Raw genomic sequence first — 18,857 nt, 5'->3', positions numbered from 1 at the left:
TTCATTAAATTTAATCTTACATTTCTACGATTTATAAATTAAACATTCAACGCACACACATCGCATTTTTCTTTTCGTTCGAATAGAAGATTCATAAAAAAAAACCAACAAAACGTTAACAACAGCGATTATTGATAGATATGTCTCGACAGGCCTATCTGCCAACGTTATATTACACGTACATCAATTTGCAGGCAGCTCTTCTCGGTTATTCTTTCATCGATTTTATTGTGTGTTATTTTTATGGCAACAAGTTTTTTTTCATTTTTTTTTTATTTTCTTCGTTTGTTATCGATAGATTTTTGTGAAAAAATAAATAAAAGCTTGAAACATTCACTCACTCAACAGCAGCAAAAAAAAGTTCATTTCAAATGCAAATTGTTTCACGTACTACACTATATATAGCTAACACACACACGCGAGCACACCACATGCACAGACTTTCAGGGAATATAAAAATGTTTCAAAAACCATTTTTTTCCCTATTGAATTTTTGGTTCAGCAAGTACTTCTTGACCTGCTTGACTATTAATGAAACTGTCGACATCGCTGTGGTTATGCAGCTCTTCAAATGTCGTCTGTGGTATGGCTGGTGCATTTGAGTCGGGTTGTTCGATGGCATTCAAAATTGATTGCAACAGCCCTTCCGATAAAAATTGCTGGTGATTGGGCACGTCTATGCTGTTACCGGAACTGCCGAGAGGATCGGCGGCTTGGAACTGTAATTGGTATGAGCCGAGGTTTCCTTGCACCGGGATGGTTAGACTTTGAGATTGTTGCGATGAAATGATATCGAGTCCGGATCCACTAAGACCGGGAAGGTCATTTATGTGTGTGCTTTGTTGCTGATCGTCTTGCACTCTGATTTGTAGGTGTTCTTGTGAATTTGACTGATCGTGTGTCTGTTCAGATGTTTCGAGTGTTTGGATCAATGCTGCCTGTTTAGGTTGATTGTCTTCTGCGTTTTCTTGGCTCGACTCGTCTTGAATTATTTGCTCTTGAACACTGACATTATCGCTGGCTTCAGCTGTCAGAGCCGATGTTTTTAGTTGAGTGTCAAATCCTTCAGAATCCGAAACGATTGGACCAGATGGTGGAGGACCATAGCTAGATGTTGGTGAATGTTCTTCGATTGGGTGATTTTCAACAACGAAATTGGATGAAATGCTTGAGTCGTAATTGTAATTTGATTTTGCCGAATCGTAGCCAGTGGCGTATGATTGAGACGGTCCCAAACCGTTCAATTGTGGACCGTGTCCACAGTCACTACCACCACTTCCCGTATATCTTGGTTCTTGAATGAGAGGTAATGCTTGAGGCACGTCGTAGTTATGGTTCTGATGTTGTGTGAATAACTGGGCTGTTTGTTCAAGAGGAAGTGTCTGCAAACCACTTGGGGCATTCGGTATTTCTTGAGTGGGTGGTGGTAGATAGACCGGAGATTGTTGTTGTGGTTTTACTCCAAATGTATCCTGATGTTGAACTGATTGACCAATCGACTCAATCAGGCCTTGAGGTACCGGTGGACGATAAGAAACTGGACTAGTTGGTGCTGCTCCTGACCATTGTTGAAGATTACCGCTAACTGAACCATGCTGAATTGCTAATCCTGAATATTGTCCACCTGGTGGAACTCCATAGACTCCGCTTGGTGAGACGAGACCGGAAGCAGTTGGACCAGGATATGAACTGCCTAAGTGGTTTTCGAAGAGCTGAAAATGGAGTAAATATTTTCGGTCAATTTTTTCCGTCATGGAATTGGATTAGTGACTGTGACAATTTCAGTTACCTCAATTCCTTCGCTCTTGACAATGTTAAAATCGCCTAGACCAAGTTCATTGTGAAAATCAATTGCGTTTGACGTTGGTAAGTGTAGACTACCATCGTCAATTGTATTGTGCTGTTGAATGTCGGCGTTGTAACTACCACCAGATACAGCATGATGATGATGATGATGATGGTGTTGTTGTTGTTGTTGTTGTTGTTCTTCATTACTGTATGGAATCGCTGGGCCTGGAATTGGTTTCCAACCATCACAGTTAGTTTTAAGCGGCGAAACTATTCCACCTGACGATGATGGAGGTCCATATTGATTACTTGGTGGTGGAGGTCCATACTGATTGCTTGGTGGTGGAGGTCCATATTGATTGTTTGGTGGTGGAGGTCCATATTGATTGCTTGGTGGTGGAGGTCCATATTGATTACTTGGTGGAGGTCCGTATTGATTGCTTGGTTTCGGTCTAAATGGAGGCGCAGCAAAGTTTGAAGGAAGTTTCTGAATCGATTGTGGTCTTGGTGCACCATATGTCTTGTGTGGTTTGAACACTGGAGCTGGTTGGTGATGATTTGGTGGTCCATAAGATTGTTTTGGCGGTCCATACGATTGTTTTGGTGGTCCATACGATTGTTTTGGCGGTCCATACGATTGTTTTGGTGGTCCATACGATTGCTTTGGCGGTCCATACGATTGTTTTGGCGGGCCATACGATTGCTTTGGTGGTCCATACGATTGTTTTGGTGGTCCATACGATTGTTTTGGCGGTCCATACGATTGTTTTGGCGGTCCATGTGGAGGTCCATACACAGCATGTGGTATACCAAAATGTTGAGTTACTTGCTCGTGGAACGATCCATGACTGTTTGCGTCATGATGGTGATGATGATGATGTTCGTGATGAGATGGAGCAGGTGGTGGACCATATTCGACTTGAATTTGCGGCGGTCCAAACTGCACCGGAACTCCGTACTCTTTATGCGGCTGTGGAAGTGGTGGTGGAATGTCTGGTGGTGGTGGTGGATACCTCGCGACGGCTGGTTGGCCATATATAGGCGCAGGTAATGGAATGTTTTGAGCAGGAGGACCGTATGAAATATCGAGAGCTGCTTCACGTCGATCGGCTTCTTGTGGTGGTTTGTTGATTACTGCATATATTGGCGACGCCAATACGCAAAAAACTAAAACGTACGTGCTTAACTGGAAATAGAAATTAAAAGAAATTTAAAGGTAAAGCGACATGGCAAGTAGAATAGCAAATTGGGATGTTCATTAGTACATCAAGAACAAAATTAAAAAGTTACATATTCAAACAGTCTTTCACGTGTGTCACACCTACAGGGAAAAAGTCTTCCAGGAAATTAAGTTCTTTTAGTGCTTGCTTAGCGTACATACAAAGTTTACAAGACTTCAATAGGAAACGTGTTCAGCATCCATTATTACAAAAAAAAACATATAAAATAATAATTTCTCAGGCACACCTCAGCAGCAGCAGCAGCAAAATATTTGAATAATTTCTCAGCTTTTTTTTTTGCTTCTTGAATATTCAACCAAAGCTATAAATTATATTCCTCGTGTCATCTTGTGTATGATGTTACATACTCATTGGCTTTAATGAGTGAAAGTAAAAAAGAAGCGAAAAAAAAGATTTTATTTCACCTTATGGTGCACTGTCCGACAACAAGCAAAGAGATGCTGACATGTTATAATATAAGAAAAGACGAAATAGTTCTGAAGTGAACCTTAACACATCTCAAACGATGTGTGTGTGCTGTTGATACAACAAGAGTCATTTATAACGTTCGCATGGAACCAGTCATCAACTTTGTATAATTACATACATGCAATGGATTGAAGTGAGAAATTCTTGTTATTATTCGGATTAACACTTTAGTTTCATCATTGGTATAACAACAGTCTAAAGAGAATTTAGAAACGAAAAAAAAAGTTCCAGTGGAATAGCATCATAAGATTAATGGTATCCAGACAAATATGATTATACTACTCCGAAACACAATTTTTTTTTTCGTTTAGTTTACATCGAGAAACGAAAACAAATCGTTTTCAGTTCTTGTGGCTTGTGTCTTAGACAATGGGCACCTATTTATGGATGTGTTTATACAAATGTAATTACTAAATTTACAGTTCTGCGACGCATTTGAAGGTGAAGTTTTGTGATAAAATATGAAACTTGTTGACACGTTCCACACAATACGGTTCCACATTAATTTATTATGTCTGGAGCCCAGTTTGGTAATATATCATGTGGAAATTAACCTTTTGTGACCTTCTTCGGTCGGTATTCTCACACAAATTTTATCATAACAATATCGATATTAACGGGACACCAAATATTGAAAATGTGGCTGCTATATAGTCAATAATAATAACAACGTTGTCATGCATCAACGGTTATTGAATTACTAACTAACGGAGTTTCGGAAAATGTCCATAATCTTTAAAATAATTTGGTGCATTTATTCATTAAAAATGATTTGATCTCAGTTGACTGGTCATTTTGCTTATGATTCGCTAGACTTGTACATGCAACAGGATATGACTTGCCACTTGTGGTTAATTGTTTCCTTGCATGACATGGCCTGATGAGGTATTTCTAAAAATAATTCTTTAAAACTTTTAAACTTGCATTGCACTGTCGTCTCTCAGATCGAAAGATTTCAAAATTCATTTTTTGGCTGCAATCAAATTTTTGATTAATATCAATTATAAACGTTTCCGGCAACTCCCTGACTATTCGGGGTGCCATATTTTACGCTCACTTGGTTTCTATACCTATCTAAAACTGGATCTAAAAATGTTCGTTATTTTTTCGCTATATGGACACACGGTCATCGTTAGGATATATTACAACAAAAACAGTAAGTGAATGGAAAATATGATGAGGTATCCATATCAGACCATTGCCATTATTCTCCGATTAATGTTGTGCGACGGTAATAACAGCGGAAGTTCCGATTACAAAACATCGAGCACAAATTTATCGGAAAATGATTACGGGAGAAATGATACATTTATTTCCTCGAGCCGTTCACATTATAAGATCCAGCGTATCCACACTGGGCTTTTTCCATTACTTCAAAGTAATAATCATTTATTATATCGAAAGTCTCTGTGTATACATGCTCGTCATATACAGGCGATATCAAATTTTAATCCATAATTTCACCCAAAAAAACATAATAAATTATATGCAAGACCCATGAAACGAGATCATAATAAATAGAAACAAAGTAAAAAACCGATACACCATGACAAAGGTGATAATAAATCAATATTTGAAATTCAAATAAAAATTTTTAATATCCAGCGATAATTAATACTCATAAATAATGAATTTTCGGTTATTTACGACAGTTCGATTTTTCACATCTAACACAAACACAAAAAAAAAATCGAAATTTTATTGCTGGTTTTTAGCTTAATGTTGAAATGCATAAGCGACGCACAACCAAAATCACTTTCCTTTGTTTTCTTCCTCATTTTATCGCGTGTGGTTCATGGTAAATGTTATTAAAAACTATCGATGTGAATTTATCGCTTTTCAGACTCGCATTTTATAGAAACTGAGCGAATTGATTAAAATTGTTTCCTTTGAATGCATATTTAGTAGCTACTATATCGAGGATTCAGATCCTAATATTGAACACTGAGAAACCTAAAATTAACTGTAACTACACATTGCATCGCGAAAGAGACCTAAATCAAATTTTTCGTTTGTTCTTCTGTCAAGTCTGACAGTATAACAAAAGAAAAGATAAATGTACAACATTTAAGATGATTTAGACTATCAAAAAAGTTAAACGGCAGGCAGTGTAGCCAGGGCCCAATATTGAGAAATATTTCACTAAAGTTCACTAAAAAATGTGCCAAATTTTGGAAAATTTGTTAAATTTTCTAGTGAATTTGGGAAAATTTAGTGAAATATTTCTCAATATTACGCCCTGCCAGGGTTAATCGTTTGATTTTTGTGATACAGTTAGAGGCAGTGAAATTTCAGCATGAATTTGCTTCAACTGATCAACACAATTAGGGATGGGAGACGTTCAAAATTATCGATAATATCAATCGAAAGAAAATATCGATAATCGATTAATCATATCGTTATCGATAATTTAGTAATTATCGATAATTAAGGTAAAATCAATTGCTTCAATTTTATCAAAATATCGAAATTCGATAATTATCAAAATATCGATATTTTGATATTTATTTGAAAATTCATGATAATATACCGATATATCGGAATATATCGATAAATATCGGATTTTAGGACCAAAATAGTGATATATCGAATTATCGATATCTTGACAATTATCAAAATATCAAAAATTATCGATTATCGATATTTTTTTGATAATTTTCGATGAAAAAAGTCGATAATTATCGATTGCCGATAATCGATAATTATCGATAATCATTATCATTATCGCCCATGACTACACACAATCAGTCAATGAGAAAACAGCTGAAGTAAATTCATGCTTAAATTTCATTAACTCCGTCCCAGTCTTTTTTTTATTTGATTTAATTTGAAATAATTGAGAAATGATAAGATGATAGGAAAATAAAAACAATTTGATCGGTTCATTCCTAACATATCTGGCCTGCGAGTCTCCGAACTGACGCATCGGAACTGACTTTTTCTACGTTGAAAAACAACAAACTTTTTTCTTTATGTTCGATGGAAAATTTATTACAAAATATGCATCATTGTGTGTACGAGCCGAAAGATACATTAAATATTCAATATTCCGTGATCATTTAAAATGCTAAAATGCTAAATATTGTTTCGGAAATGAGATTGAATGAATCAATATATTTTTCGAAAATACAAATATTTAGCGTTGCAATATGCATAAATTCGAGAAGGTATTTTTGGTTGGGTTCGTATACCGACGAGGGAAAACATTTCCCGCTGATTATAATAATTTTTGTGTTAAATATATGTTAAATATTTGCAACTGAATAGTCAAGAAAAATAAATATTTTAATTGTGTAAAGAACGAAGCAAAACAAACATACCAAATATGGGAATCGCTTAACCTTGGCAAAGGCGAACCAATTATATCGATGCCTAAACGGAAGATGAATCAATTCTAGCAATTTCCCATGAATTTTTTGTGTGTGTATTTTCGTCTCAATAAGCAAGTTCGTAATAGATATTAGAAGCTGTTCACATATTACGTCACGCTATTTTATGGAATTTTTGACACCCCCTCCTCAACGTCACCCAAAAAGGGTCAATTTTGAACCAAATTTGTAACAACCGTCGCGTTTCATTGTATCAACCTCCCACCATTATAGCGTGACGTCACATGTGAACAGCCCCTTAATAATAGTACATTCCGATAAATGAACTTAATTCCCTTGCTTGTTATATCTATTTCGATCAACAACGGAACAAAAAAAAAGCTTCGTCGTAATTAAATCAATTTTATTTTTCGGTTAATTGGACTCCCAATTTTCTTCGTCGATTATTTGTCTAATTCACAAAAATTATGTCAAAAATATCCACACAAAACTCCACATGATAGTCAGGCAATTAGAAAAATTGACCTGCAGAGAGAGAGAGAGAAAGTTTCTGGTGTTTTATTCATAAATATCCAAAAATAAATTTCATTCTAAATATGTGAATGGCTGCGTAGAACATATTTTCAATGTTTATTGCGTTGATATGACAGAAGTTAATGTGGATAAATCAAATATAAAAGTTGGTCGAACAATATCGTAAACACAAATAGTAGCAGTGGATATATAGTTTGAAATATATTGACATCATGTATGCGATGCCTCGACGCTATAATTCATTGTAAGTACATAACTTTAGTGGTTTCGTGGCCACGTATCCAACATATTTATGTAATGTCTATGTAGTATGTACTGGATGCATTATTCACTGTTTTAAGCTTTTGAGTATTGATAATGAATTTTCATGTCACCCAGTGATATAGAGCATAAGTTATTGTCACTTTAGAATGTGGGTGTTTAATGCAATATTAATATTTTGATTATGATTGGGATTTACACATTTACAAATGTGCTGGTTCTTGGTGGAATTATTCAACTGTGTGCGGTTATGTCACATGTATTTGGGTCTTTTGAGGTGGACAGTACACGGAGTAAATTATATTTCTCTTTATTTAAATTCGAGAAAATTTTCACCTCATTTGCGGTTACGATGAACAAACATTTTTTTAAATGGTAATGACCGCTATATATGGACATTATCACCTGCAGTTGGAAAAGAAATATCTTTCTACGAAACAGGTGGTGATGGTGGTTAAACGGAAAACCGGAAATCAAATTATAACGGCGGTAATTCCGGACCGACGGTACATTGAAACAAGTGCATCATCTACACCGTGTTCTATTCGTGCAACGAGTAATTACGTAATTGTTATGATGAAAGCAAAAAGCTCCATTCAAGTTTGGTAGCAGAAAATGAAGTGCTCTCTTGACTTTTAATCAAATTTGTATTTCATAACAGCCGAGCCACTTTACATTAATCCTTTGTGTAAACTTTTCTTTCAATTGTAATTGCAAAAATTGACTTTTGATTCATTCTCGTGGTGCACATTTCTTCTTCCTCTCTTTCTAATACAATGCAAAAGCTTCAAGTCTACCGTAAGTAAAGTTGTTTTTCCATCATCGCCATAAAATAATGGAAAAGAAAATGAAATAACTTTAAGTATCCACTCGACTAACATGAGATAAGTTTTTATAAAGAAAATTGCATGATGTTGCAAAATTGCTGTATTACAAGTATTACGGAACAGGAGACCTATAGCTGTTTTAGTTAGTCCTAATTAAAATACTTTTTCTCGGAAACTTATTTAGCATGCAAAATGAATAACAAATAAAGGTTTGGTGCAACATTATAACATGAAGACAATGTAATGAAAATTAATTGCCAGGTGTGGAACATGAGACTATGTAAATTATTTATTGTGTGACGAAATCAGTTCATGTGTTTTTAGTCCGGGCTGCTATGTCATCTCGATCGCTCGATCGAGATACTGGATATCGTAAAGGGATCAAAGTTTCCGTACTCCATCACTCCAAGAGATCAGTCTCTTTCCCTTTTTTATTAGAGTGACGAAACTTTAGGAACTGACCTCTAGACTCATCAACCCAGCCCCAAATCCAGAAAAGAACTCATAAAAGCTGATGGTAATATTTGTCCTCCTGAGTTCTAGTACTGGGAATAAGATGGACCTTACGGTGTCTAGGAACTGACCTTTAGAAACCTCATTGTTTCCTCAAATCCAGGCTATAAAAAACTGGTGGAAATGATTGTTTTTCTTGAGTTCTAGCTTCAGGATGCACTCAGAAAAATCACATAGTTGCAGGTTGCAGATTCAACGGCACCATGGCCCAATGATTTTTTAAGTAAAATAATAGAAATCGCTTGAAGCACTCATTATTTCTCATATTTGTCAATGAAAAAAATTTATAGGACCACTACTGATGCTTCCTAGGGTCCTGATACTCTGATATGGCAGAGCTCGGCCAGCTATCGTTGATAGGGTATGAGCATACCTTTCCAAAATGCTCGTCAAAATTTATTAAGACATGACCAGGGAAATGAGTTTCAAAGTTAGCGGTTTTTTCGGGACACTTTTCTTCCAAATCCTCCAAAAAACGGGCTATTCTGGTCCCTTGACAAAAAATTGTTCCATGAGTTTTAGGAATTCAATCATCGTTTCAGGTTTTAAGTTTTACAGTAAAACCTTTTTTTACCGGTTCATACCGATTCCCTGAGCACAAGAAAAAAATTTAGTTCGGAAACTTTCACCACTTTTCGGTATCCAGTCGTCAAATAACATGGGAGCGACCGAGACGACTTTTTATGACATAGCAGCCCAGACTGTTTTCATGCTTTCAAAAATTATTCCGAAACGGATAAGTTGAAATAGTTCAACGCAGCTCATAACCTGCTCAAGCGTCCATGTCAAAATGTTATAACGTCAAATAGCATTTATCCATTCTGTTCAAATTGGATCCGCATTTATAATTGGCCGCAGGATATTTTTCATATATTCAGCCGAATGTGGATGGAAGAATGGAATTGTTTTAGTACAAAGTGTTGGATGTTTAAAACGGACAGGTATATAAGCGCTTGTATGCTCGATTTTTTGTATGCGAAAAATTTAATTGTGTTCCAATTTAGATTAAACGAACAAAACGTTTTGTTCATAAACTGAAGCGTAACCATGACCATCACTTAAAACCTGTATCGAACTGTTCCTCTCTCTCTGCCTTTGTAAGGACGTTAAATGTAAAATAAAACAGTAATTTAATTTGCGAATTATTCGACAAAGCTAAGCAAACGATAGCATGATTTTGTAAAATTGCAAAGGAAATGAATTGAAGGCACAATTAGGACATACATTTCACTGCAACTTTGAATGACTGTATGACGTATTGTTATTGTTGTTAAAACTAAAAATTCCAACAAAGAAATTTTAATGATTGTAGGGCTTATTATTCGGAATTTACACAGTTTTACCACTATAATGCATGTAACCATTTCACCCGTATAAAAACGTATAAGTACTTTTGCGTGTATGACTGCACCAGCTGAAAAACATTTGAAGCTAATTCATCTCTAAATTTCTAAAGTTATTAAAATTTTCAAATTTAACAATTTTTGAGAATTTTTAAGAATTAATTAGAAATAAAAAAATTGAATTTAGGAATTCTTTAGAGTTTTCATGTGCATTTTGCTAATCCGTCCGAGCCGAGGTCAATAAACACACGAAAACTTTTCATTTTTATCGCGAGTTGTGAATGGATTTAACATGCTGAGGGCCGAAAATGAGGGCAATTTTTCAAATTTTCACGGGTTTTCTGCCCTTTGCATGAAAATTCACATGTGTACCTGTTTGGGACGGTTGATTTAAGGCAATTTCGCGGATTGCCTATAGGCCGAACGAAGTGAATCAATCGTCCAAAACAGGTACATAAATGGCTAATGATTTATCTACACGCGGATGTATGCGTAAGCATCGGCATATCAATGCTCTGTTATAATTGTACATGTCAGATCTTGTATTGATGTCGTTCAATAAACATCTTGTTAAGATCAACTACTGGTTTGCTTACATATTTCAACAGGTTATGGGCCCAGTTCATGCAAGACAAATTCTATTCGTATTTAAGAGTACTAAAGGTCAGAAATGACTAAATCTCTTTCAATTTCTTAAAAAATTCCGAAAAATCTTAAAATTATTACTCTGGCAAAACATTTCCGAATAAGAAGCCCTGCATCATTAAAATTTGTTTGTTTAGATTCAATTGTTTTGATTGTAAAACTGTTGACAATGATATCTCCACATCAACAAACAAAGAAAGATTCATTAAACAACAAAAACAACTTGCATCATAAAAAATAGCTTCAATAGAACTGTAATGTCTGCTTCAATGTTTGATGTGCATCATCAAGTTAACAACGTAATATCGATGATAATTACCGATGTTATAATCCCCGTTTCGCTTTAATTTGATTCCACAGTGCCAGGTACAGTGACAAATTTTGTTTATAGAAAAACCCATAAATAGCCATTTAATCGTGTAACAATTAACATTTTCACCATCCACGACCATCCATAATTTATTTGTTGTCACAATTCATTAATAATTGTCCCGAAATTATTAAACCGGCATAACCATGGACGATAAAATGTTATACATTGTGCCTAACGAACGAAAAACTTAAACAATGCACTCGTGTAAAAGCATCTCTCTCTCTATCTCTCTCTGCGTACAAAATATTATATATCGAATTAATAATAATAAAATGTACGCCCGGCAATAAACCTTTCAAATTAATTGATTATGAGATTATGACCCCATTTGACAAATTAATTCGAACGCTTTAGTGTGTTTACGTTTTTCTGCTTCCGATATATGCATGCGTTTCCATTTGACTATGCGAAATTAAGTTAAACAGGGAGATTAACATTATTATTTGAAATTGGTAAGCTGTAATTCTATTGTCAGTACTTGTGCTCTAATAAACAAAAATTTTCTATTGGGTAACCGTTCCGACTGCATATGATACAGAATTGCAACAGACTGAGAAATGTTTTTTCATGCTAGCGATACGAAAATCCTAATTTTGTCTACTATGAAGAGTTGTGAATGTGAAAATGGCGTTTTGTTGTCATTCTGAGAGGAGTCATTTTAGGCGCACTGAAAAAAAGAGAGTTGAAAATCTTACCTGCAGCAGGTAACTTTGTCTCCAGGTAATGTGCATTATTTGCCACAGCTGTATTTTTTGTATGAGGCGCTACAACTGTGGCAGCTATTCTAGATTACCTAGAGACAAAGTTACCTGCTACAGGTAAAATTTTCAACTCTTTTTTGTCAGTGTGATAATAATTTTCTAACCTAAAATGGCGAGGTCAGCCATATTGGGTGAGAAAATGATCTTCTCACCTAAAATGGCTGACTACCAAAGCACGGCATTTAGTTTCGTTCTCTTCAAAGTGGACAAAAATGCGGATTTGTTAACATGAAGAATGTCTTATGATAGATCAAAACGCTGTGTGTGTAACGCTGCATTTGTTAAATTAATGATTTCTTCGTCACCTCGGGGAGAAAATAGGAAATTCCACCTTGAGCGAATTGCAGCACTTTTGGTGGAATTTCCTATTTTCTTCCCTTGGCTAACAAATAACTATTTTGGAGCTGAAGCAGCCCGTCCCACAGAACAGGATATGAAATTACTTCCGAATTCTAATTAAAATCCTTTTGAATTGATGAATTGCAACGATTTTCACTCTATCTGCGAAATTAAATTCCATTTACATCGAAGAAGTTATTTGTCAATATAATTGATTGAAATGAAGTATTCTCGCTATTCAGATTACAAATAATCTACAATACTACATTATGTGCGGGTTGCAGGTGCGCTGTCACTTCAGAAAATATTAATGGGCTTACACGGATGCATTTCGTTAACTTCATTTGAAAATCTAGGATTGAGAGTGGTATTCCGCAGAAAATTCAATTACCGATCCGAGATAGCTTTGTTCAATTAGAGAGGTGCATTTCTGTGAGGGATTTGAGGGAAAAGTCGAGAAAAGTACATTGGATACCTGGACGTTCTGGAAAATGTTAGGATAGTTCAGGTATACCAAACTTATGGATGTCTAATATAAATTTCCCATCCAGTGCCGCGTTATTAAGGGCCCGTTTTTCTTTACCAGCCAGCATCATTAGCCAACATTTTATTTGTGGTGAGGCTGGTCTTTTCCCTTTACCCCCGATCATATTACAGTGCCATGGGCCATGGTGGGTTTGGTGTGTATGAAGATGCGACACTGTCCCTATCCGACAAAGCCATAGCCATTGCATTGAGTTTTTCCGTAAAACTAACTCACAGTCAATCAATTCAAAAGTACCTTCCATTCTACAATCGGCTCATCATAGGCCGAATTTAATTTGTGGCAATTCTCCCATTTATTGTTCCGTTTTTTTTCGTTGCTCCTCTTTTTTGTAGTTGTTGTACAACAATCGGTGAGAACAAGTGAACGTTCCAATCAATTATTTTGAAACATTGCAGTTGAAAAATGTTTCTCTATTTCCGATTGTAATTATTTCACGTGAATGAAAAAGAAATTCCGTTCTTGCTGAAAACCGAATGCTGAATGAAATGTTATTTTTTGTACACTTTTCTGCTGCTTCTATTTGTACCTACACTTCCCAGTGTAAGTGGTGTGTTGTTTGAATTAAAATGTTATTTGAGGATGAGGATGTTTGATTTTTTTTCTCGGCTCAATTCGTTCGTGGTTGATAGCAATTCGAATATATACTTTGTTGAAAGCATACGGATTTGAGTTGGCAATAATGTGAAAAAATTTTCGTTTGTGTATTTCGTCCGGCATTTTCGTTTTCCGTGATAAGAGAGACAAGAACGAATTCAGTTGCAAGTTGATTAATCTTGTTGAAATGGAATGGGGAACATACACGTAAAAGTGGGTAATACCGTGTTAAAGTTCAGTAAATAAATCGAGAAATAAGAAGACCGAGCACCTAGCGAGCATCTTGGACAAAGTTCACTTTTATGTAGAGCCAGACGTTTGCACATTCAATGCGAACATTTCATACTCCAAATGTTCATAAATAGCACTGACATGTGTGGTTGTTGGTATATACCAGTGTGGTGATCGCTTCACCACGAGACCCGCATGTGTCATCAAATCGGGCGACGAAATGATATGAAAGTTTACTTTCATTTCATTTATAATTCACTAGACTTGTACATGCAAAAAGATATGATCTACTTCATAAAGATTGGTCATCTCTTTGCCACTGTCGGCATTCAGCCACGACGAAATTGGACCTATTTTCCTCAGGGATGTTTTAGATGAATACCTAAACCCAGATTGTGGACATGTTGTAGAAGCGAATAATTCGCGAATAATATGACAAAATGAAAATTATCTTGCGGTTGGACTTAAAGAAATTTATTTAAGGAAAATTATAACAATTACAATGCACTTGTGCCGACTGGGGTAAGAAACGGAATTTTCATGTTTCTTATAATTCGGTAATGCGACACATCCTCTTTCAGCGCTTAATTATTATCACATGTGCCTAGACCTTGGTCCCTAATCGCAAAATCGGCTCAAATTTCTCAAAAATATTTCTACTTCTGAATTAGAGAAGTAAATCTTGTATTGATTGGATCATGGCTTAAGACGCCTTTGAGAATTGTTAGAACATTCAAAGACGAACTGTTACGGACGCGTGAGTAACAATCCACTTCCACCCCCACGATAGCGATCACCCACTATTAGTTGTCAAATAATCAGTGATTAACCAAGAACAATTTTTTAGTGTTAATCAAAGTAGTTTTCCCATCGTCCGGACGAGAATCAATCGATCAATAATGTATTGAAGAAGGATGTCGTGAACGATCTCTTTAATTCGCTGATCGTTGCCACAATGTAAATGTGTAGCGAGAATCATTTATTTCTGTCAATCTCACTACCGGTAGGACAGAATCATATTGAAAGTCGTACACGGAAAAGACGTGCGAATCAATTTACTTCGTGAGAAAATCTGTTGAAGTCCGTCTCATCCAAATGAATTACAATTGGTTTACGAAAGGTGCCCAAGAATCCTATTCGTAAGTTAAATGCCGGTAACGTGAGTTAATACGGAATTTATTGTAATTCTTTTCCGATAACCATTGTTTCAGAATTTTAAAGCTGTCAACGTTTCACTCAAGTCATCGGTGCTCCCAGAAGTTTAATGCCGTAATTTGCATGAGGGACTGAGGGACTTAGTGAAAAAATGTAAAAGAGAATATTTTGTTTCACTGAGTCTTTTAGTCAAATTGCCATTGCGGCAGGTCAATCCACATTTTTGGCCGTAACACCAGCAATGACTGACGTGTAAATATAAGGTCGAAAACCGTACTTTTTACGTTTTAAGCACTACTTTCGACGACCTAAAATCCATTATATGACAGGGATAAAAAGACGAAAAGTCTCGTTGTTCGTGTCCTTATTGACCTCGGTTACGTCTCGGATCAACAAAATTCACACGAAAACTCTACTTTTCATCTTTTCATCTTGACTTTATTCAGCCCCCGACCCTATCAAACGCTCGGTCTATGTGTAAAAGACTGACCAGACCATACGTAAAAAATCTGACCAAACTCTTTAAACGATATTACAATCATTTGTATAATTAACACAATCATAAACATATTCGCTTTCTTTTAAAGCTTTCTTTTGACACAAATAAAATTCTTTGGTCATCACATCATCGGAGATAGGCAAACAAGAGATATAATCAAATTCAATTTGTGTGTATTCAATAAATAATGTTCAATAAAAGATGTGATATGCACGATATACACTCAGCCTCCTCTCACACGGTAACGTTATTAATTATAATATATCCGAAATGTGTGAGAAATCACTTTCAATATTCATTTCAGATATTGGTAAATGATTCATTTGGAAATCATTTCTGTATGGTAATGTCCTTAGGGCGTGTAGAGTCGAGGTACTCTAGAGCCATCACTCTTATTTTGGCAAAAAAAATGCCGCTTCATCACTTCACTTAAACAACATTTTAGAGTCCTATTTTCGAAACCAATTTAACACAAAATTGGTCGATTAGATCGCTATTTTCATTCAACGCTTAATTCCGCTTTGGAAATCTTAACAAATTCCATTTTCCATTTAGTTGCAACAAATAAACCAAATTGCCAGATTCCACATACCATTTTTTTTGTGTTCGTTCGTTTAATTATTATTATTCCAACAAAACGATGCGACAGGTCTGTTGTTGTTGTTTTGTATTAGCTATCCACTTTCTTAACTTGGCACTTAAATTTCATTTCATAAAAAAATAACGAAGAAAAAAAAAAGAAAAATTGGAAAAACACGCGCGATCTTTATTGCATACAACACACAATGTATATATAAAATGTCTTTGTAAGAGCAGCACTCTCGATGGCTATGTACGTACGATGTTCGGTTCAAGATTAAAATGCCGCTAATACATTACTATTGCACATTATTATAGTGCGAGCAGGTTCAAGATCCCTTCCAACTTTTTTTTTGTGTTCTTCTTCCGTTGTTGATTTGGCTGCTGTAAACCAGAAGAGGTGCTGTATTGTTGAATATAATATTTTGTGCCGGATCATCAAATCATCGTATTCTCGTTAAATAAAATCAGTTTTTTTCAGTTGGTTTCGTTGGTTTCACACACATGCCACTAGCACACAGGCCCGTAGCTACGGGAGGGCTAGTGGGGGCTAAGCCCCCTCTGGAATTTCCAAAAAAAAACGTTTTTTTTTAATTTTCCCCATACTAAAAGTTTTTTACCATCGTTGAGCCCCCTCTGGGATGTCTGAGGAATGGTTTCTAGCTACGGGCCTGCTAGGGCCACTAGCAGCATGAATAATAAAAATTTTATTTTTTAATATTAATCGCCCGCACTCTATATACATTAGTGTTGTATACGAGTGTTGTTTTGTTTAAGGTGGGCATAACATTAAAATTCAACAAAATTGAGATTGGAATTTCTATGATGAACACCTTGATTTTTTAATGACTTTTTTCTTCGTCTTTCTTTAGAGCACATTACAGCAATTTGATGTTACATGATGAAAGAATTTCTATGTCATGCAACCAGATTACTGTGGTAAGTATACAACAAATCGATCATCTCGATGATTTATCATTCAAATTGTTTGTTTGGATTATGTCATTTCAATAGCTTTTTCATTCTATTCACCATTCGGGGTCTTTTAATTCAGTTAAACATCCATGACATAATTAATCGAATTTTGCGGTTACAACGAGGGTAATTAACCCATTTGGAATTGTATTTTTATGGTCGTTATTAAACACCGAAACCACTGTTAGCATTAGTATGAACATTTTTTTTATCGTCAGTGTTGTGTTTCGTGTATTATGCATAAGATTTAATGTGTTTAGATCGCAAGCTTTGAAGAACGGACGTTATCAGAGTTGAACTTTATTGCTGTGGAAATGGAATGTTAACGAAACGATGACAAACTCTCTCCTCTTACACCTACGGAATCAAATTTTGATTCCGTAACGCGTTAGAATAGAGAGTTTGTACCGGATACAAGTCAGCAATGAGACTGATGGGATAATGGTCACAGGAACAGGAGGTATTAAATTACTCTTAACCAAAAAAATAAATAGTGAAATCAACCGGGAAAAACCGTTTAACCGGTCTGCCGTTTCCCGGCGAATTTTTCTTTCCATTTACCGGTTTACGGGCTCTGTCAAGTGTCAAAGCTACGTGAATGAAATTTCATTTTTCTTATAATTTGCTAATGTGACGTGTCCCGTTTATGCATTTAACTATTCAATTATTAGTTACAACTCAATAAGTTGTCCGGTGTCAATCATGCTGCCACATATTCACAGAGCTCCTACAAGTAATTTACGGTCATCTCTTTCTGGATTTCAAAAATGTCGAGAAACAATCTAGCGTACGTTGTCTTCAGCCATATTACCGGTAATAGTAGGTTACATTGGCAGCTGTGTAAGTGACTTCTTACATAAGGTAACAATTTTGTAAAAAAAAGCCTAATTGTGTGTTTTTGAGTAACAAGCGTTGGTAACTGTCTGTTCGACAAGAGTGTTCGAGCTGAAGGCGACGTCAAAAATACATTTGACGAAGCAAGTGGTTCGAAAACAAAGGGATGAGTTTGCAAGTATCAAAAAGATTAATCTGAGTATGAATTACGTAGCAGCATCCAAAGTATTTTGGTTTACTATACCTGCCCCATGCGATAGTTGATTTCCATAAAGGAAAATGAAAAGGAATTAAGGAAGTAATGGTCAACTTTCGCATGGGGCCGATAGTAAAACTTATTTACTTCGTTAGCAAAATGAACAATGAGACCGTGATTATAAGTGTTTCGAACTTTGGAAACTAGGACTCCCACTCGTCAAAAAAATCCGTAAAAATGACCATGTTAATTTGCGTTCCCGACATCAGTACCAGTTAAAATATAAAATATTGCTTCAAGCCGAAAGATTGCTAAAAAAACCTTCAAATGTGTTTTGTCTTTTTACAGCTGCCGATACTTTGGGGGTAAACCCAAAGCCCACGCGATTTCGTAGAATAAAATCACCATGCGACACTTCGTAATGTTTTTTTTAAACTTTATACCGAGGGCGTACTGTAGGCTAATTGATAACACCCTAGAATTCGACTGTATTCCGTTGGACGAGGAAATATCATAGAAAATATGAATTAACAGTGAAATCACGAGAAATTACCATGGAAATGAGGAATCGGTCACCCATCATTTTGGCTTCAAACAAAATGAAAATTTTTACGAAATCGCGTGAACTTTAAACTTATCCCTTATGTCTAAAACAAAGTTGAATCGTAAAAAATGTTAACGTCCTTTTCATATCACTCACCTCAGCGTGTATGGAAATATTATTTTTTTTTCTAATCTCTCGATACGCTCTTGCAGGTTTTCCCGAAAAACAATTTTCCATCTATTCGATGTAAATGGGAATGAATTGAAACTCCGACATATTTT

At 35.7% G+C, this 18,857-nt stretch overlaps 1 protein-coding gene across 1 annotated transcript; it reads right to left on the bottom strand.

Annotated features, from left to right (window-relative positions):
- Nucleotides 1-238: 238 nt before the first annotated feature.
- Nucleotides 239-16,311, bottom strand: LOC119077626 (trithorax group protein osa-like). The gene is made up of 3 exons (XM_037184843.1): nt 16,041-16,311; nt 1,790-2,974; nt 239-1,712 (listed from the first exon to the last, which is right to left on the bottom strand). Exons 1-3 carry the CDS (start codon nt 16,041-16,043, stop codon nt 483-485), a joined length of 2,418 nt encoding a protein of 805 aa, XP_037040738.1. The 5' UTR covers nt 16,044-16,311; the 3' UTR covers nt 239-482.
- Nucleotides 16,312-18,857: the final 2,546 nt, after the last annotated feature.

The sequence above is a fragment of the Bradysia coprophila genome, unplaced genomic scaffold (genome assembly GCF_014529535.1).
Source record: "Bradysia coprophila strain Holo2 unplaced genomic scaffold, BU_Bcop_v1 contig_24, whole genome shotgun sequence".
Lineage (NCBI taxonomy): Eukaryota > Metazoa > Arthropoda > Insecta > Diptera > Sciaridae > Bradysia > Bradysia coprophila.
The sequence above is the reverse complement of the archived record's forward strand: the minus strand, read 5'-3'. Positions and strand labels throughout refer to the sequence as shown.

Bases quoted from the DNA above. Each gene is read 5' to 3' on its own strand.
- LOC119077626 (XM_037184843.1), bottom strand. The intron at 1,713-1,789 runs GTAACTGAAATT...CTCCATTTTCAG, and splicing joins TCAAGAGCGAAGGAATTGAG to CTCTTCGAAAACCACTTAGG.